Source organism: Bombina bombina, chromosome 1, assembly GCF_027579735.1.
Source record: "Bombina bombina isolate aBomBom1 chromosome 1, aBomBom1.pri, whole genome shotgun sequence".
Lineage (NCBI taxonomy): Eukaryota > Metazoa > Chordata > Amphibia > Anura > Bombinatoridae > Bombina > Bombina bombina.
The window spans coordinates 1,088,009,436-1,088,028,719 of NC_069499.1; the positions used below are offsets into that span (position 1 = coordinate 1,088,009,436).

The 19,284-nt window shown below is 37.8% G+C and overlaps 1 protein-coding gene across 1 annotated transcript in view; it reads right to left on the minus strand.

Moving 5' to 3' along the window:
* Positions 1-19,284, minus strand: part of LOC128641994 (1,25-dihydroxyvitamin D(3) 24-hydroxylase, mitochondrial) — a 53,435-nt gene that overhangs the window by 10,455 nt on the left and 23,696 nt on the right. Inside the window, exons 8-11 of the mRNA XM_053694661.1 lie at positions 12,056-12,222; positions 9,304-9,382; positions 6,010-6,207; positions 5,007-5,123 (exon numbers count right to left, since the gene is read on the minus strand). Coding sequence (XP_053550636.1) covers positions 5,013-5,123; positions 6,010-6,207; positions 9,304-9,382; positions 12,056-12,222 — 555 coding nt within the window. The 3' untranslated portion in view covers positions 5,007-5,012. The remainder of the gene's footprint in view (positions 1-5,006; positions 5,124-6,009; positions 6,208-9,303; positions 9,383-12,055; positions 12,223-19,284) is intronic.

Genomic DNA, 19,284 nt, shown 5'->3' on the forward strand with positions numbered 1-19,284 from the left:
TGTACACATCATCTTTTTGGATTATAAAATCAGGAGATTAAGGATGCAGGTAATGATTTTGTGTTGATTTGTGGGAGGTAACAATTCTGAGTTTAAAGCAGAAGCATTTTAAGTTTGTAATCAATGAAAAAAAGAGACTAACAATGGCCCAGATTATGAGTTTTGCGTTAGAGGCTGTGCAATGCTAACGAGCAGTTTTCTCTCACCGCCCACTTACCTACAGCGCTGGTATTACGAGTTTTCAGAAGCCCGTCGTTAAAAGACTAGAAGTGAGAGTTGAGCAAATTTTTTCTCATTACCACATTCCAATACCAGCGCTGCTTAAGACAGGGGTGAGCTGGTGTAACGTGCTCGTGCACAATTTCCCCATAGGAATCAACGGGGAGAGCCGGCTGAAAAATACACCTGCAAAAAAACAGCGTAAAACTCCTTAATGCAGCCCCATTGATTCCTATGGGGAAATAAAATTTATGTTTACACCTAACACCCTAACATGAACCCAGAGTCTAAACACCCGTAATCTTACACTTATTAACCCTAATCTGCTGCCCCCAACATCGACGACACCTACATTATATTTATTAACTTCTAATCTGCCGTCCCCAATGTCGCCTCCACCTACCTACACTTATTAACTCCTAATCTGCTGCCCCTAAAGTCGCTGTCACTATAATAAACATATTAACCCCTAAACCGCCGCACTCCCGCCTCGCAAACATTAGTTAAATATTATTAACCCCTAATCTGCCGGCCCTAACATCGCCACCACCTACCTACATTTATTAACCCCTAATCTGCTGCCCCCAACATCACCAGCACTATATTAAAGTTATTAACCCCTAAACCTAAGTCTAACCCTAAACCTAACACCCCCTAACTTAAAAATAATTTAAATAAATCTAAATAAATATTCCTATTTGAAACTAAATACTTACCTGTAAAATAAACCCTAAGCTAGCTACAATATAATGCGAGCTCAATCCTATTGGCTGATAGGATCAGCCAAAAGGATTGAACGTCAATCCTATTGGCTGATTGCATCAGCCAATAGGATTTTTTCTACCTTAATTCCGATTGGCTGATAGAATTCTATCAGCCAATCGGAATCTAAGGGACGCCATCTTGGATGACGTCACTTAAAGGTACCTTCATTCTGTTTTAGTCGTCGGAAGAAGAGGATGCTCCACGTCGGATGTCTTGAAGATGGAGACGCTCCGCCCCAGATGGATGAAGATAGAAGATGCCGTCTGGATGAAGACTTCTGCCCGTCTGGAAGACCACTTCTGCCCGTCTTGGATGAAGACTTCTGCCCATATGGACGACAATTCGCCCGGATTGGATGAAGACGTCTCCTGGTAAGTCGATCTTTAGGGGGTTAGTGTTTTTTTAAGGGTGTATTGGGTGGGCTTATTTTTTAGATTAGGGTTTTGGGCTTGCAAAAGAGCTAACTGCCATTTTAAGGGCAATGCCCATCCAAATGCCCTTTTCAGGGCAATGGGGAACTTTTTAGCTAGTATTTTATTTGGGGGGTTGGTTGTGTGGGTGGTGGGTTTTGTTGTTTGGGGGTTGTTTGTATTTTTTTTTTACAGGTAAAAGAGCTGATTACTTTGGGGCAATGCCCCACAAAAGGCCCTTTTAAGGGCTATTGGTAGTTTAGTTTAGGCTAGGTTTTTTTATTTTGGGGGGGCTTTTTATTTTAATAGGGCTATTAGATTAGGCGTAATTAGTTTAAATTTCTGTAATTTGTTTATTATTTTCTGTAACTTAGTGGGGGTTTATACTTTAGCTAATTTAATTTAATTTATTTAATTGTATTTAATTTAGTTAATGTATTTAATTATAGTGTAGTGTTAGGTGTTAGTGTAACTTAGGTTAGGTTTTATTTTACAGGTACTTTTGTATTTATTTTAGCTAGGTAGTTATTAAATAGTTAATAACTATTTAATAACTATTGTACCTAGTTAAAATAAATACAAACTTGCCTGTAAAATAAAAATAAACCCTAAGCTATATACAAACAATGTAACTATTAGTTATATTGTAGCTAGCTTAGGGTTTATTTTATAGGTAAGTAGTGATGTCGTGAACCTAAAATTTTGCGTTCGCGAACAGCGAACATGAAATTCCGTAACTGTTCGCGAACGGGCGAACCGGGCGAACCGCCATAGTCTTCAATAGGTAGGCAAATTTTAAAATCCACAGGGACTCTTTCTGGCCACAATAGTGATGGAAAAATTGTTTCAAGGGTACTAACACCTGGATTGTGGCATGCCGGAGGGGGATCCATGGCAAAACTCCCATGGAAAATTACAGAGTTGATGCAGAGTCTGGTTTTAATCCATAAAGGGCATAAATCACCTAACATTCCTAAATTGTTTGGAATAGCGTACTTTAAAACATCAGGTATGATGTTGTATCGATCAGGTAGTGTAAGGGTTACGCCCGCTTCACAGTGATAGACCAAACTCCCCGTTTAAAGGGACAGTCTACACCAGAATTTTTATTGTTTTAAAAGATAGATAATCCCTTTATTATTATTAGTGTGAAGGAAACTGACTGCTATTATTTAACACAGTCAAAAAAGTGTTGTTTTTTTTAAATCTACACTACTGTTACACCACATATGAGTTGCACTGGGGTGACACTGTGCCCTGGCAAGCAGGCACTTAAACGCACACGTGTGAAGGAAACTGACTGCTATTATTTAACACAGTCAAAAAAAAGAGTTGTTTTTTTTAAATCTACACTACTGTTACACCAGATATGAGTTGCACTGGGGTGACACTGTGCCCTGGCAGGCAGGCACTTAAACGCACACGTGAGAAGGAAACTGACTGCTATTATTTAACACAGTCAAAAAAGTTTTTTTTTTTTTAAATTTACACTACTGTTACACCAGATATGAGTGGTGGCACTGGGCAAGTGGGCACAGTATACGCTGTGAGCCTGACACACACGCAGGCAGGCAACTGCAATTAGATTACACAGGAAAAAAAAAAAAAAGCAGCCCTAAAAAGGGATTTTTGGGTGCTGTCATTACAGCAGAGATCAGATGAGTCCTTCAGGACTGTAGTGGACACTGAATACACTAGTCTAGCTATAGATTTCCCTACTAAATCAGCAGCAGCTACACTGTCCCTCCTCTCACTAACAATGCAGCTTCCAAATGAATCTAAAATGGATGCTGTCCAGGAGGTAGGAGGGTCTGGGAGGGAGGGTCTGCTGCTGATTTGCTGGAATGTGCCTGCTGACTGTGAGGTACAGGGTCAAAGTATTACTCAATGATGACGAATAGGGGGCGGATCGAATATTGCATATGTTCGCCCGCCGTGGCGAACGCGAACATGCTATGTTCGCCGGGAACTATTCGCCGGCGAACAATTCGCGACATCACTATAGGTAAGTATTTAGTTTTAAATAGGAATAATTTAGTTAATGATAGTAATATTTATTTAGATGGTTTTAAATTATATTTAAGTTAGTGGGTGTTAGGTTAGGTTTATGGTTAGACTTAGGTTTAGGGGTTAATAACTTTAATATAGTGACGGCGACGTTGGGGGTGGCAGATTAGGGATTAATAAATGTAGGTAGGTGGCGGCAATGTTAGGGCCAGCAGATTAGGGGTTAATAATATTTAACTAATGTTTGCAAGGCGGGAGTGCAGCGGTTTAGGGGTTAATATGTTTATTATAGTTGCGGCGACGTTGGGGGCAGCAGATTAGGGGTTAATAAGTGTAGGTAGGTGGCGGCAGATTAAGGGTTAATAAATATAATGTAGGTGTCGGCGATGTTGGGGTCAGCAGATTAGGGGTTCATACATATAATGTATGTGGTGGTGGTGTCGGGAGCAGCAGATTAGGGGTTACAATTTTTATTTTAGTATTTGTGATGCTGGAGTGCCTAGGTTTAGGGATTAATAGGAAGTTTATGGGTGTTAGTGTACTTTTTAGCACTTTAGTTATGAGTTTTATGCTATGGCGTTGTACCATAAAACTCATAACTACTGACTATTAAATGCGTTAGGAATCTTGACAGGGTAGGGTATACCGCTCACTTTTTGGCCTCCCAGGACAGACTCGTAATATCAGCGCTATGGAAGTCCCATAGAAAAAAGACTTTACAAAGTTATGTAAGTCATTTTGCGTCAAGGCCAAAGAAGTGTGCAGTGACCCTAAACCTTCAAGACTCGTAATACCAGCGGGCATAAAAAAAGCAGCGTTAGGACCTCTTAACGCTGCTTTTTTACCCTTTCGCACAACTCGTAATCTAGTTGAATATTTACACAAGATTGTGGTTAACCTCATAGTTGGGAAGAGATCACTAATATCAAACTAAAATGCTGTAAGGAATAAGATCATTTTATTTATCCATGAGAATGATCTATTTAATAGAACAATGTATTCATAAAAACAGATGTTGCATTACACAAATTCCAAGGCCTCACAAGTATGAAAGGAGACCTGTGTGGTCTTGGAAACATAAAATTAAATGACTGAGTTTATATTTTGGTTCATTAAAATGTCACACAATGTGTGTTGCAGTTGAAATGAGGCTGATACGAGCGCTTAACACTAAGCCAGAGCAGAAGTAATGAAAAATGGTTTATGTGGTCATACTGACAGGATAGAAGAAGTAGGAGGAAGCTAGGCTGGTATATAATGCATTCAGCACTCCCCACAAAAAGCAACACTCTTTTTTCACCGCTATTTTTAGCACTTGTGAATCATAATTATTTCTGAGGGTGATGCTGGTACTTACTGGCTCTATCACAAAAAAATTTACAGGATTGCGATCTCCCCCTCTGTATCCAGATTTGTACATATAAAATTATCTACACCAGTTAACCACATTAGGGCATTCCATGCAGAAACCTTGCTATTATGGGTCCCTACACTTCAAGTAATAGCTATACACATCTGCAATACAACTCTAATTTTCTGTATGAGCAAAAAACAAGCATGTTCTGTTGAGATATAAATATATGCAAATGACAGTGTTAAAACCACCTTATTCTATCGCTTGAAGAACGCAACTGGAAGATCACGATTGGGTATCAATGTTCCTAAGTGTATCGTTTCCACTGGATCAGTATCCGTAGGGACAATTCTGTATCTTCTTATAAGCTGCAAAATAAAAGTGAGAGATTGTTAACATTATGGTTTTTAGAATAGAAATTAATAATGTCATTGAAAAAAAGAAAATACCTATACATCTTTTTGCTGCTGAAAATAACCTCTTCTGTTTATGCATAAAAGATCAGCAAACAAACAATGGGACCGATTCATCAAGGGCCAAATGGCCCCTGATGCCCCTGTTTCTGCGCAAGCCCTCAGGCTCACCGGAAACAGCAGTTATGAAGCAGCGGTCTTAAGACCGCTGCTCCTTAACTGGGCCGCTGCCTCTGAGGCTGCGGACATCAATCCGCCTGATCCTATATGATCAGGTTGATTGACACCCCCTGCTAGCGGCCCATTGGCCGCAAATCTGCAGGGGGCGGCATTGCACAAGCAGTTCACTAGAACTGCTTGTGCAATGTTAAATGCTGACAGCGTATGCTGTCGGTATTCAGCGATGTCCACCAGACTTTGATAAATCGGCCCCAATGTCTTCACTCTCACTAATCTCTATGGCCTCTTTTACCTTTCTAGTTTTGCTAGTAGCTATGTTTATTATAATAAGCTCATTTGCTCTTTCTTATCTCGCTTTTCTTTTTTTTCATTTTTGACGTAGAATAACTCTACAATTAGAATACAAACTACTATGAAAAAGAAAATAGTAGAGGTATATAATGAAGCAGTGACTGCATTACTATCAAAAACGGATTTGTAGCAAACTTAAAAAAACAATGAAATCAAGCAATATTATATGTCATGATTTTGAGACAATTAGAACTCATTTTTTTATATATTTTTTTTTTTTAATCTGTTGCATCCTCATTTTGTTATAGAAATTGTATTTTGTGTATGTCTCAGTGTTTGTGTGCTGTTAAATCCACAAAGGTAAACCTACCCAACAAAGAGTTAACTGTAGCTGCATTTCTGCTAACCGACGTCCAATACACATCCTCTTTCCAATACCAAATGGAACATGAGCAAAAGGACTAATGGAATTCTTTTCCTGAAGCCATCTCTCAGGTCTGAACTGATTACAGTCATCAAAACATTCTTCATTGGACCCCAACACATGACTGTTTATAGTGAGTACGGTCTAAGTGGAAAAAAATATATATACTGTTATTTTCTTAGCAACACACAACTGACAATGTAAGGCTTATGATAGATCATTTACCTCTAATAAACTTTGTTCGCTTTCAAAGATATTAGAGAACCTCCTAATGTCTCAAAGGACTAGTATATTGAACAAACTTACATGTTCCAATTCATAGAGCATGTAATTGTATCACTAGTCACGCTTTCAATCTATGTGTAACTAGTGCTGCTGAATGAATCGAAGGAAGTGTCTGCTGGGCACCAGCAGTGCACTGCAGCTCTCAGACAGTACTTTACCGGTTGATAGTGATAAAATGTCCTGCTTTTAAGGATTAGAGCATGCCATTTTTTTACAGTATAATGACCCTTTGATGAGTAACATGACTACTTATATTTATAGTATAAGTCTCTTTTTAAAATATATTATTTCAAAATATCCCATTACATGAAATCTTTGAATTATTACGCAATGGGGTCTATGCTGTGCAAGTCGACAGTCCTCTTGACTTTTTGGTTGAAAAATCAGCTGAAATTATTTGAGCTCTGAAGTCAATTTCTGATAGCAAGTTAGCTATTTTTATTTATTTGCCAATTTGAGCTAACTTGTGCTAGGGTGACTTACATAAAGCAAGTAAACAACAAATAACCTCATAAGATATCCCATATATTATGCCCATTAAATAAACAAACAATTTGACACACTGTGGTGAAAAGTTGGTTACTTTGATAAGACAAAAATTAAAGATATATATGAAAACTGGTTAATATTTTGCAGAATTTATTATTCAAATAATTTGGTATTTAAATAAATCAATTCATAAGCTTCCAATAAAAAATGACTTTACAGGAAGTTATATTTGTTATTTTTAGTTTTTTTCTTATTTTTTTCCCAACTAAAAACTTTTGATTGTTATACAAACATATTTGTCCTAACTAGCAGTCCTAATTGACAGATGACTCATTTTATGAAAGATTAGGAAGAAAATATTTTTGAAACAAAAAAAACATGCACAAGTTTTCTGGAAAATAGAAAATGCACATGTTTATCACATTACAGAAGAGCAAATGTATTATTTTTTTTTAAATTGTATTGTTAAATAATTCCAATAATAAAAAATGAATAAAAAATAATATATGCTATTCTTGATATGTATATAAAGTGTAGTAAATGAATACAATCCTTGCAATTGTGTAGTTTATTTAATTACATTAATAATTCAAGTACAAATGTTTTGTTAATAAGTTTTACAATCGATATTTTTTTAAGATGTAGAGTTTTAGATATTTTGAAAAACAGGAGGTAAGGAAAGTAGAGTATTGATATATAGGTGCCGATTTAAGAAGCTGCTCCTAACTTGTCTGCCACCTCTGAGATTGCGGATAGGGATGATTGACACCCCCTGCTAGCAGCAGATTGGCTGCAAATGTGCAGGGGGGGGGGGTTGCACAAGCATTTCACACAAAATGCTTGTGCAATGATAAATGCTGACAGCGTATGCTATGGCGGATCATGTCGGCCCCATAGAGCTAACTTTACATCACATATTTCTGCTAGGAAACTGTCTCAAGTGCTTATAATTATTCCTGAATATTTCTATTATGTGAATATTCAACATTACCATAACTCTAAATAAGAGAGAATTGATAGGACTTATTTTTAAGCTGGTTTGGCTAGTAGAGGATTGGTGAATGTTTAATCATATTCCTAAAAAACAATTCTATATGAGTTTTAAATGTCTGCCAAAAACTGTAACATTTGAATATTAAAACATTAAAGGGACATGGAAGCTGAAATTAAACTTTCATATCTCATCATTTAAAAAAATGATTATAATTATTCCTGAATATTTCTATTATGTGAATATTCAACATTACTATAACTCTAAATAAGAGAGAATTGATAGGACTTATTTTTAAGCTGGTTTGGCTAGTAGAGGATTGGTGAATGTTTAATCATATTCCTAAAAAACGATTCTATATGAGTTTTAAATGTCTGCCAAAAACTGTAACATTTGAATATTAAAACATTAAAGGGACATGGAAGCTGAAATTAAACTTTCATATCTCATCATTTAAAAAAATGATTCACATTAATTATGTTATCTGGGTACAGTAGCATTGCACTAGCTGGTGATTGGTGGCCATATGTCTTGTGTCATTGGTTCACCAGATGTGTAAAGCAAGGTCCCAGTATTGCTGCTCTGGAGCTAACTTTAACTATGTGTTTAGCCTATAGGTAGGTGTTAAACACATAGTTATAAGCAAGCAACAGTGCAATAATAAAATGATGTTACCCATCTGAGCGTTTCCTTTTTGCACTTTATTACCTTTAACATTTGATTGTTGATTATTTCAATCAAATGTTAGTTTTAAATAAAGAAACCCAACATCTTCAGACCATAACACAACTGTGTACTATTTCTAACCAGATCATATATTTTTGCAGAATATGGTTTTTGTCTCATATAACTCCAACATAAAAACAACGTGAAAACTGCTACTAAAGAAATAAAAATACCATGAAGAGAAAAAAATCACATTATAAAAGCTTCTATTCATAACAATGTTTTCTCAACACTCCCTAAATGCCATAGCAGCAAAGACAAATATAATAAGTGGTGTTAATTTAATCCTAAAATTGCCAGTGTACACTCACCAAGTTTGCAATTATAATTGAACTGCTCTGTACAAACTATTTGACTTGTAATGGCAGGAATGACTTGTAATAACATTTCTGCTTCTCCATATTTTTTTCACCCTTTGTTTCCTTACTATCTGAAAAAAACACCTCTTTCCCTTCCTCAATGCATTGCCCACAGAAAACATTTCTCAGTACTATTCTTTATCCACTACATTTATTTTACTTGCTATCTCTGTTTAAAACCTATTTTTCATGTCAACAACCTTTAGATCCCCAGAATATACTTTGTTTTCCTCATCTCAATATATATGTGATAAACAAAAGCCCATTCATAAGCGCAGTGCATGCTGTTATCTTTGATTTTAATATGCATACAAAGCATTTTTAACAAATAGACAACTGATCATAGTGTTTGATTTGTATTATTATTTACTATTACATTGTTTTACTTACTCCTTTTGGCAACACATATTCTCCAAGAACTGTTTCCTTGTCAAGGGTTCGAGTGGTAAATGGCACAGATGGGGTTATCCTGCAAGCCACAAAATACATTTTTGCTATAAAATAATCCTCCTCTGAGATTTTGATCATAATGAACACACACAAATATACAGAAACAGTTCCTTTGGCTTTATATTACTGTGCCAAAACAAATTAATCCACTGAAACCTTTTTAGCCCTTCTAACGTATTTACTGAAGCGCAGCTTGAACTGCACTGGCAGCTGTGGTAAACTGGCAAATGTCTATCAGATAGTAAGTAACTTCCATATATCGCTGGCTGGGGTTTATCCTTAATTATCTTTTACATCACTGAGTGGCTAAAGGAAAATGTTTTAATATAAAACAATCCATAATTAACAGAGATTGTGTCAAGCTTACCACACAATAATAGAACATTATTCATAAGTGGCTTTTAATTGAGCACTTTATTTTAAAGAGAAGTCTTATAGAAGTTTTATTGTAAGGTATGGGTTGAGTTCCAAAGTTACAGCTAACTTTTGGCTGTTTAATTTTGGACTTTTTAGACATTTAAATAATACTTCACTTTATCAAAGGGAAAGTAACATCAAATATAAATTCATGATTCAGATACATCATACAATTTTAAACAATGTTATACTCTACTTCTGTTATCAAATGTGCTTTGTTCTCTTGGTATCCTCTGTTGAAAAGCATACCTCAGTAGGTAAGGAGCAGCAATGCACTGCTAGGTTCTAGCTGCTGATTGGTGGATGCACATACTGTATATGAATCTTCCAGTAGGGCTCTGCTGCTCCTCTTTCATTAGGTTTCATTAATATTGCCAAGGGAATTTGGAGGAATGTATCATTATGTGAAACATTGTTGCTTATCACATTGTTGCACTTTCAAAGATTCAACCTTTGATCACTGTTAAATTATTACAATTCACAAACTTACATAGATACTATTGATCACACAGGAATTTCACAAGATTAGGGTATTCTTTTCTGTTATACCATTAACTATTTTTGTATCACAATTTATTGCTGGGAAGAAATATATAGCCTCCTTATATGAAATACTAATGCCTGCATCTTCTGCAGACCCACACAGTCTCTGTAATACCTTAAAGGGATAGTAAAGTCAATATTAAACTTTTGTGATTCAGATAGAGCATTCCATGTTAAACAACTTTCCAATTTACTTCTATTACCTAATTTTCTTCCTTGTCTTGGTATAGTTTGTTGAAATGCATACCTAGGTAGGATCAGCAATGCACTACTGAGATCAAGTTGCTGATTGGTATCTGCGCATATTTGATTATTGGTATTAGATCACCAGGTGTGTTTAGCTAGCTCTCAATAGTGCATTGCTGTTCTTTCAACAAAGATACCAAGTGAATGAAGCAAATTGAAAAACAAAAGAAAATTGGAAAGTTATTTAGAATTGTGTGCATTATCTGAATCATGAAAGAACAAATGTGGGGTTTGGTCACTTTAATACTATGGGGTAGATTTATCATAGTGCGAGCAGACATGATGCAATGTAGCGTATCATGTCCGCTGCACATTGATAAATGCCGACAGCATATGCTGTGAACTGCTGGTTCAATGCCGCCCCCTGCAGATTCGTGGCCAGTCGGCCGCTAGCAGGGGTGTCAATATTTCTGTCCGCGGCCTCAAAATAGGCGGACAAGTTATGGAGCAGCAGTCTTTAGACCGCTGCTTCATAACTTCTGTTTCCAGTGAGCCTGAAGGCTGCGTGGAAACAGGGGCATCAAGCTACATACGGAGCTTGATAAATTGGCCACTATATCTTAGATCAGGGTTCTTCAAACCATATGTCAGGACCCATTAATGGGTCGCAACAGCATGTTTACTAGTCACGACTTGTGCATGTTGTAGAAGAGTGTATGTGTGGTGTGTGTCTGTTGTAGGAGAGTGTGTGGTGTGTGTGCTATATGAGAGTGTGTGGTGTATGTGTGTTGTATGAGTGTGTGTTGTATGAGAGTGTGTTGTGTGTTGCATGAGAGTGCAGTCTGTGTAGTTTTAGTGTAGAGCGTGTTGTGTGTGTGTTGTATGAGAGTGTGTGTGTGTGTTGTATGAGTATGTTGTGTGTGTGTGTGTTGCATGATAGTGCATGGTGTGTGTGTTGTATGAGAGTGTGTGTGTGTGTTGTATGAGTATGTTGTGTGTGTGTGTGTTGCATGATAGTGCATGGTGTGTGTTGTATGAGAGTGTGTGTGTGTGTTGTATGAGTATGTTGTGTGTGTGTGTGTTGCATGATAGTGCATGGTGTGTGTTGTATGAGAGTGTGTGTGTGTGTGTTGTATGAGTATGTTGTGTGTGTGTTGCATGATAGTGCATGGTGTGTGTGTTGTATGAGAGTGTGTGTGTGTAGCAAAGGTCTCCAACCTTGTATAGCTTCAGAGGCTCCTTGATAACCCACCTATTTAGAGAGGCTTACCATTTCTCCTCTGTTTTTCATCCTAAAAAAAATAATTCTTGAATTGCTTGATTTACTGCTGCAACTACAATCCATGTGACAAGCTACGCCAAACCTTATGTCTCTGCACCCTCAACCTGTAGGTCTCTGGAGCAGGGCCCTTTTGCTCCTGTACTAGATTTGTTTAGTCTGTTTTGTTTTGTATCTTATTACAAATCCTTGTTATTCTATAACCCTATCTCTTTACTCAGCGCTACAGAATTTTACAGCGCTATATAAATAAATGATAATAAATACCTCATTGATTCTTTCAGGCATGCCTTGAGATATGGCATATTTCTTATGTCTTCTGCACGTGGTACTTGGTCTGGTAATAGCACTTGTTGGATCTCCTGCAGAAGCTTTTCTTGGACACGAGGGTTGCGAGAAACATTAAAAATAGCCCAAAGTAAGCTGTTGGCTGTCTAAAAAGACAAAGAATTTTAGGATGATTTAGCAGTGGTTGTGCAAGGAAAACTAATGAAGTTTGCACCTTCAGGGGGCTAATACACTCTATTCTATTATACTATTAGAAATAGCCAATAAAACAATGCTCTTTCCTATGTTTAAAGAGACAGTAAAATATTTGTTATTATATATATAGCACATATTTGCATAAATGGCACATGAAACTTTTTCTTTCATGAGTCAGATAGAACATGTATTTGTTAACAACTTTCTAATTTACTTCTATTATCTATTTTGCTTTATTCTCTTGGTATCTTTTCTTGAAGGAGCAGCAGTGCATTACTACCGGGAACTAGCTGAACACATCAGTGCAGCCATCAATCAGTAGCTAGCTCCCAGTTCCTGAGCCTACCTAGTTTGATTTTCAACAAAAGATACCACGAGAATGAAGTAAGTTAGATAAAAGAAGTACCTTGAAAAGTTGTTGGAAATAGTATGCTCTTTCTGAGTCATGAAAGAAAAATGTTGTTTCATGACCCTTTAAACATGGCGCTGTAAAATATCTGCATACAAGTGAGGAGCAAAAATGCAAGGGGTATGTAGTGACAACATCGCTGGAAGACAACCCATGCTTCTTGCTGTATTACAAGCCAATGGTTAATATATATTGTGCAGTTAAAGTGATGGTAAATTCAGCCCAACTGCTCAACATATTTTAAAAGCTCTTATCCTATCTAGCATTTCAATATGCTTTTTTTATCAATAAAAACATCAGTATACTGAATAACTTCAATTTTTGTCTTGTAACGTTACACTTTTATATTCAGCCTCTCTATTAAATTTTCGAAGGTACTGCTTTGAGTGACATACGTTCTATCCAATCATAGCCTCACCATGCGCCCCATGTAAAACTGAACCTGCACACTCCCATGCTCTGAACTCACTAATCTTGATACAGTGTGCATGCACAACTCTTATGCTACTTGTGCAAGTGAAAAAGACAATCCTCAGCTCCGCTTTCAGTAAACAGTGCATCTGATGTAAGTAAACAGTAAATCATTTCCTTTCGTACTGATTCACTGTTTACTGACATTTTTGACAGCATCAAGTTTTTTTTTTCTCTGCGAGTACTCCGTTATAAGAAAAATGTAACCAGCAACTGACGCATTGTCTTTATCACTTGCGCAAGTAGCGTAAGAGCAGGGCTGGACTGGAAATAAAAAGCAGCCCTGAAAAAATATGAAGACCAGCCCTATTTTCCGTTGAGTCGATAGAATGCATTTTTCTCAAAGGGGATTGCTGGGACACTCCTTCCCCAATATTTTTTCATAAATAAATTATATTACTTTGTATTAAATACAAATGTCAGACTGATGTTATATAGCAGCCCTACAACCCAATTGCATCCATTAATCTCCCCTTTCAATTGTAGCTTTCCAGCCCCAGCTGCTGCAGCCCACCGGGAAATCTCCTGGTATCCTGGTAGGCTAATCCGGCCCTGCGTAAGAGTTGCGCATGCGCATTGCATCAAGATTAGTGAGTTCAGAGCATGGGAGCGTGCAGGTTCAGTTTTACATGGAGCGCATGGTGAGGCTGTGATTGGATAGAATGTGTGTCACTCAAAGCAGTACCTTCGAAAATTTAAGGGAGAGGCTGAATATAAAAGTGTAACGTTACAGGACAAAAATTGAAGTTATTCAGTATACTGATGTTTTTATTAATAAAAAAGCATATCGCTATGCTAGATAGGATAAGAGCTTTTAAATATGTTGAGCAGTTGGGCTGAATTTACCATCACTTTAATATCATTTTCAAAGCTGGCAAATTTAAAAGTGGTATTTTAGAGTTGACTATTTATTCACTATGTGGACACCTGACTATCACACCTATTTAAGCTTGATGGACATTCCTTTCCAAAACCATGGGCATTTATATGGAGTTATCCCCCCTTTGTGGCCACAGCATTTTTATAAGAGATTTAGCTTTAAAGGGATATAAAACAAACAAACAAAAATACAAAACTATTGTATTTCCAACACATATACATGATGCTCCTTTTAGGCATGGTAGGAAGTTTTTGCACACAATTTAAGCTTTCAAAAGCTTTAAACTTTATTGAAAATGTGAAATGTATCACTAGCTACATTATTTACATATAGACAATATTAATATTCTAAATTCACATGATAACCTAACAGGTAGTACAACTATATAGATACAAATAGTATAACATACAAACATGAGGTAAAGGTGATTATATAGGATATCTTTGTAGTGTCTGTGTGCTGAGCCACTGTTAATCCCTTCCTGCACACTTAGAACAATACATGATGACATCATTAGTAAACTAAAATGTATAATATTTTAAAATGTAATTCCTCATAGATGTGAACCATTTTTGCAATAAAAGTATTATTGGGGAAAACCCAGACCCTCCTACATGTTGCTCAACAATGGCTTAAAGGGACATTAACCCCCCCCCCCCCCCCCAAATATTTCATGATTCAGATAGAGAATACAGTTTTAAACAACATTCCAATTTACTTCTATTATTATTATTATTATTATTATTATTATTATTATCAGGTATTTGTAGAGCGCCAACAGATTCCGCAGCATAGTTATATAATTTGCTTCATTCTTTAGATATCCTTTGAGAAGAAATATAAATGCACATGAGTGAGCAAATCATACGAAGGAGCTATGTGCCACCACCAATCAGCAGCTACTGAGGATATCTAGATATGCTTTTCAGTAAAGGATATCAAGAGAATGAAGCAAATTAGATAATAGAAGTAAATTAAAAAGTTGTTTAAAATTGCATGCTCTTTCTAAATAATGACAGAAAAATTTTGAGTTTCATTTCCCTTTAACCCCTTAATGATGTACGGCATACGACGTACATCCTAAAAAAAATACAGTTAATGCCTGAGGACGTATGGCGTATGTCTTCGTCTAAACTGAGCACTGGAAGCGATCGAGATCGCTTCCAGCCGCTCTTACAGTATTGCAGTGATGCCTCAATGTCGAGGCATCCTGCAATACTGTTCCCGAGTGCCGGGACTGGATTAATCACTCCCCCACGAGTGATCACTTCCGGTTTTGCTCCACGTGGAGCCCGGCAGTGCAGCAGAGCATCGGAAGTGATCGGATACGCTTCCGATGCTCTGCTTGTGTGCTAAGTGCCTCGGTGGGCCGTGGCACTTAGTTACTTATAAAATAAAATAATAAAAAAAAATGTTAATACATAAAATAAAAACTCCTATATAGCCCCCCTCCCTTACAAGGCTTCCAAGATGGCGATGCCCAGTGCATCATGGGGCCTCTTGGGGTGTCCCTAGCCTGCCTCATCATAGGGGCAAGCTAGGGTCATCCAATCTGAGCCTCCCACACAAAAAAAAAATCAGAATAAAATATCCCATTTGTCTGATCATGTCAATATTTGTAAATATTAACTCTGATCAGTGTAGATCTCCCTCCTTCTCCTCACTTGCGATTGAAGAGAGAGGGAGACCTGTGTTTAGGAGAGAGATATTTATTTATTTTATTTGCTAAAAATTTAGAGATCCAAAGGCATTAACCCCTAGCTTGCCAGTGATCGCTATAAATCACAGGCAGTAGCATAGCTGTACTTTTCTTGCTGTCTGTGCATTTTTTTAGGGGTTAATTTTTTTGTTGTAATAATTTTAAAAACCCAAAGGCTATTTTCAGAGCCATTTAGCTAATTTAATTTAATTTCCAGAGTCATTAACGCCTAGCTTGCCAATGATGGCTATAAATCACTGGCAGTAGCATAGCTGTACTTTTGTGCTGTCTGCATTTTTTAGGGGTTAATTTTTTTGTTGTCATTTTTTAAAAACCAAAGGCTCTTTTCAGAGCCATTTAGTTAATTTAATTTAATTTTCAGAGCCATTAAATAATTGGAATTGAAGAGACGCCATTTTGGATGACGTCACTTAAAGGAACCTTCATTCTTCAGTCGCCGTCAGATGGAAAAGGATGCTCCGCGTCGGGTGTCTTCAAGATGGACCCGCTCCGCTCCGGATCAAAGAAGATAGAAGATGCCACCTGGATAAAGACTTCTGCCGCTTGGAGGACCTCTTCTGGCTGATCGGATGAAGACTTCTGCCCCTCTGGACGTCCACTTGTGCCCAGCTGGGTGAAGATGGCTCAAGGTAGGGTGATCTTCAAGGGGGTAGCGTTAGGTTTTTTTAAGGGGGGATTGGGTGGGTTTTAGAGTACGGTTGGGTGTGTGGATGGTGGGTTTTAATGTTGGGGGCGGTATTGTATTTTTTTTTACAGGTAAAAGAGCTGATTACTGTCATGCATCAAGCACTGTCTCTTTAAAGACATAACATCTAGCCCTTTATAAGGCCCCTCCTATATAGACACATTGCTAGGTAATGAAGTCTATTCAGGAAGTGTAACTTCCGTTTCTAGCCGATGAGGTGAACGCCTACTCCCTGCTCTCCCTGAGCACTACCCAGAAACTCCTGTCTCTCTATCCTAGAGACATTTGAAATAAGAAAGAAGGCGCCACCATTGTGCAAGATCAGTGGTATAAACAAACTTCAAATGCGCAAGTATAGCTGGTACTTACAAGCTCCCAGACACTTGAGAAGTGTCACAAATGCCTTCTGGAACCTTTAGAGTCGTCCAGCTGACTCCCACTCTCGCAGTTGTTAATCCACTCTTAGGGGCACATGGATGGAAACCGAATGTTTTGCTTTCCCCACAGGATCACAGATCGTAGATGTGGTCTTAGCTCTAGCAGGATTAGAACTGTGATAGAGGTGGCCTAACCCGGTAGGCAAATTAGCACAGTGGTGCAGGTGTAAATCACACACTGTGTATAAGAACCTCAAAGCAGAATAAAAACTGTTTAAAAACAAGTTCGTGGAAACAACGTCTTAGTAAAAATAAAAATGCTTTATTTTACAAACACAACGTTTCTCAGTCTTAGGTGACCATTTCATCAGGTGTAACACATTTCAGTGTTTTATGAATGAGATTTTTAGAGATCTTTTAGATGTCTGTATGGTAATATATTTAGAGGACATCCACATTTACTCCGACGGTCTAGAAAATCATATTCAACAAATCCGTTTAGTCCTCTCTAGGTTAAGGAAACATTAACTCTATGCCAAAGGTGAAAAGTGTTTATTCAATACTGATTCCATCTCCTTCTTATGCTATAGTATCTCACCCTCTGGAATACAGATGGAAACCAAGAAAGTAGAGGTTATCCTTAACTGGCCTGTTCCAACTTCTAAGAAAGAGGTTCAGACTTGGTTTCGCCAACTTCTACAGGAAATTTATTAAAGGTTTTTCCTCCATAGTGAAACCTCTTACCTCCCTCACGAACCACTCTTATAAATATAAATGGACTCCTGAAGCTGGACAGGCTTTTAACCTACTGAAGTCTCGGTTCACCTCAGCTCCTATCTTGCAGTTCCCAGATCCACAACTCCAATACCATCTGGAAGTTGATGCTTCGGACTATGCGTTAGGTGCAATCCTCTCTCAAAAGAAGTCTTCATCTGAACCTCTACACCCGATATCCTTCTTTTCCAGGCTTATGTCAAAAGCAAAGTACAACTACTCAATAGGAGAAAAGGAACTATTGGCAAATAAGGCCTCCCTGGAATTCTGGAGACACTTATTAGAGGGAACACATCAACATATCATAATCTATATGGACCACAGGAATTTACAATACCTGAAGACGAATAAAACTCTCAGTTCCAGACAAGTACGTTGGAGCCTTTTCCTATCCAGGTTCAATTTTCTCATCATGTACAGACCAGGTAGTAAGAACATGAAGGCAGATGCCCTATCCAGGAGAGAACCAAAACCGACATACGATCTTCTACCGACTTCCATAATACCCCAAGACCGATTCATAGTTCTCCTATCTCATTCGTCGGATTACTTAATGTCTCATCTGAAAAATGATTCATCAACCTCCACGTTACCTCTAACAAAACGTTCTGATGGTCTTTTATACTTCAAGGAATGCTTGTATATACCACCATCTCTCAGAGATGAAGCAATTAAGGCAGCCCATGACTAGCTGTTAGCTGGACACCCTGGTGTAAAGAAGACTTTACAGATTCTACAAAGAGATTTTTGGTGGCCTAAAATGTCTCACTTTGTTTCTGATTACATTAGATCTTGTTCTAAATGTTGTACTTCCAAACATCAGAAAACACATCAATATGGCCTTCTCCTAGCCATACCTATAGCTCAGAGACTCTGGTAGACCATAGCCATGGATTTTATTGTTGAACTGCCACCTTCCCACAATCATGACACAATAATAGTAGTAATTGATCTGTTCTCAAAAATGTCACATTTCATCCCAGTCCTGGGATTGTCCACTGCAGCAGAGACAGCCCAACTCTTCCTCAACCATATTGTGAAACTCCATGGTCTCCCCGAGTCTATAATCACTGATAGGGGGACCCAGTTCACATCCAAGATCTGGTCCCAACTCTGTCTCTTATTACAAATAGACAGAAGGCTGTCAACAGCTTACCACCCTCAGACTAATGGGCAGACTGAGCGTGCTAACCAGACCCCAGAGCAATACCTCCGTTGTTTCTGCACTATTTAACAAGATAACTGGCTCACCTTACTACCAACAGTGGAATTCTCCTTCAACAATACTGTCAATGCATTCACCAAACTCACTCCCTCTTATGTGAATTATGGATTCCATCCTTCTTACCAATTATCGCTTCGCACCTACTCCTCATCTCCTCTTGTTGATGACACCGTCAATACTATAGCTGATGCTTTTACCACTCTAAAGATGTACTCCAGGATGCCCAGTCCAAACAAAAAGCATATTATGACCTTAGGAGAACTCCAGCTCCCAACTACAAACCTGGAGATCTCGTTTGGCTGTCCACCAAGTATCTAAAACTACAAATACCCAGTAAGAAACTTGGTCCTCTCTTTGTCAGACCTTTCCCAATTAAGACAGTCATAAATTCCATTGCAGTTAGTCTACAACTTCCTCCTTCTTATCGGTGTCATCACACTTTTCATGTGTCGTGTCTCTCCTCAAACCATAC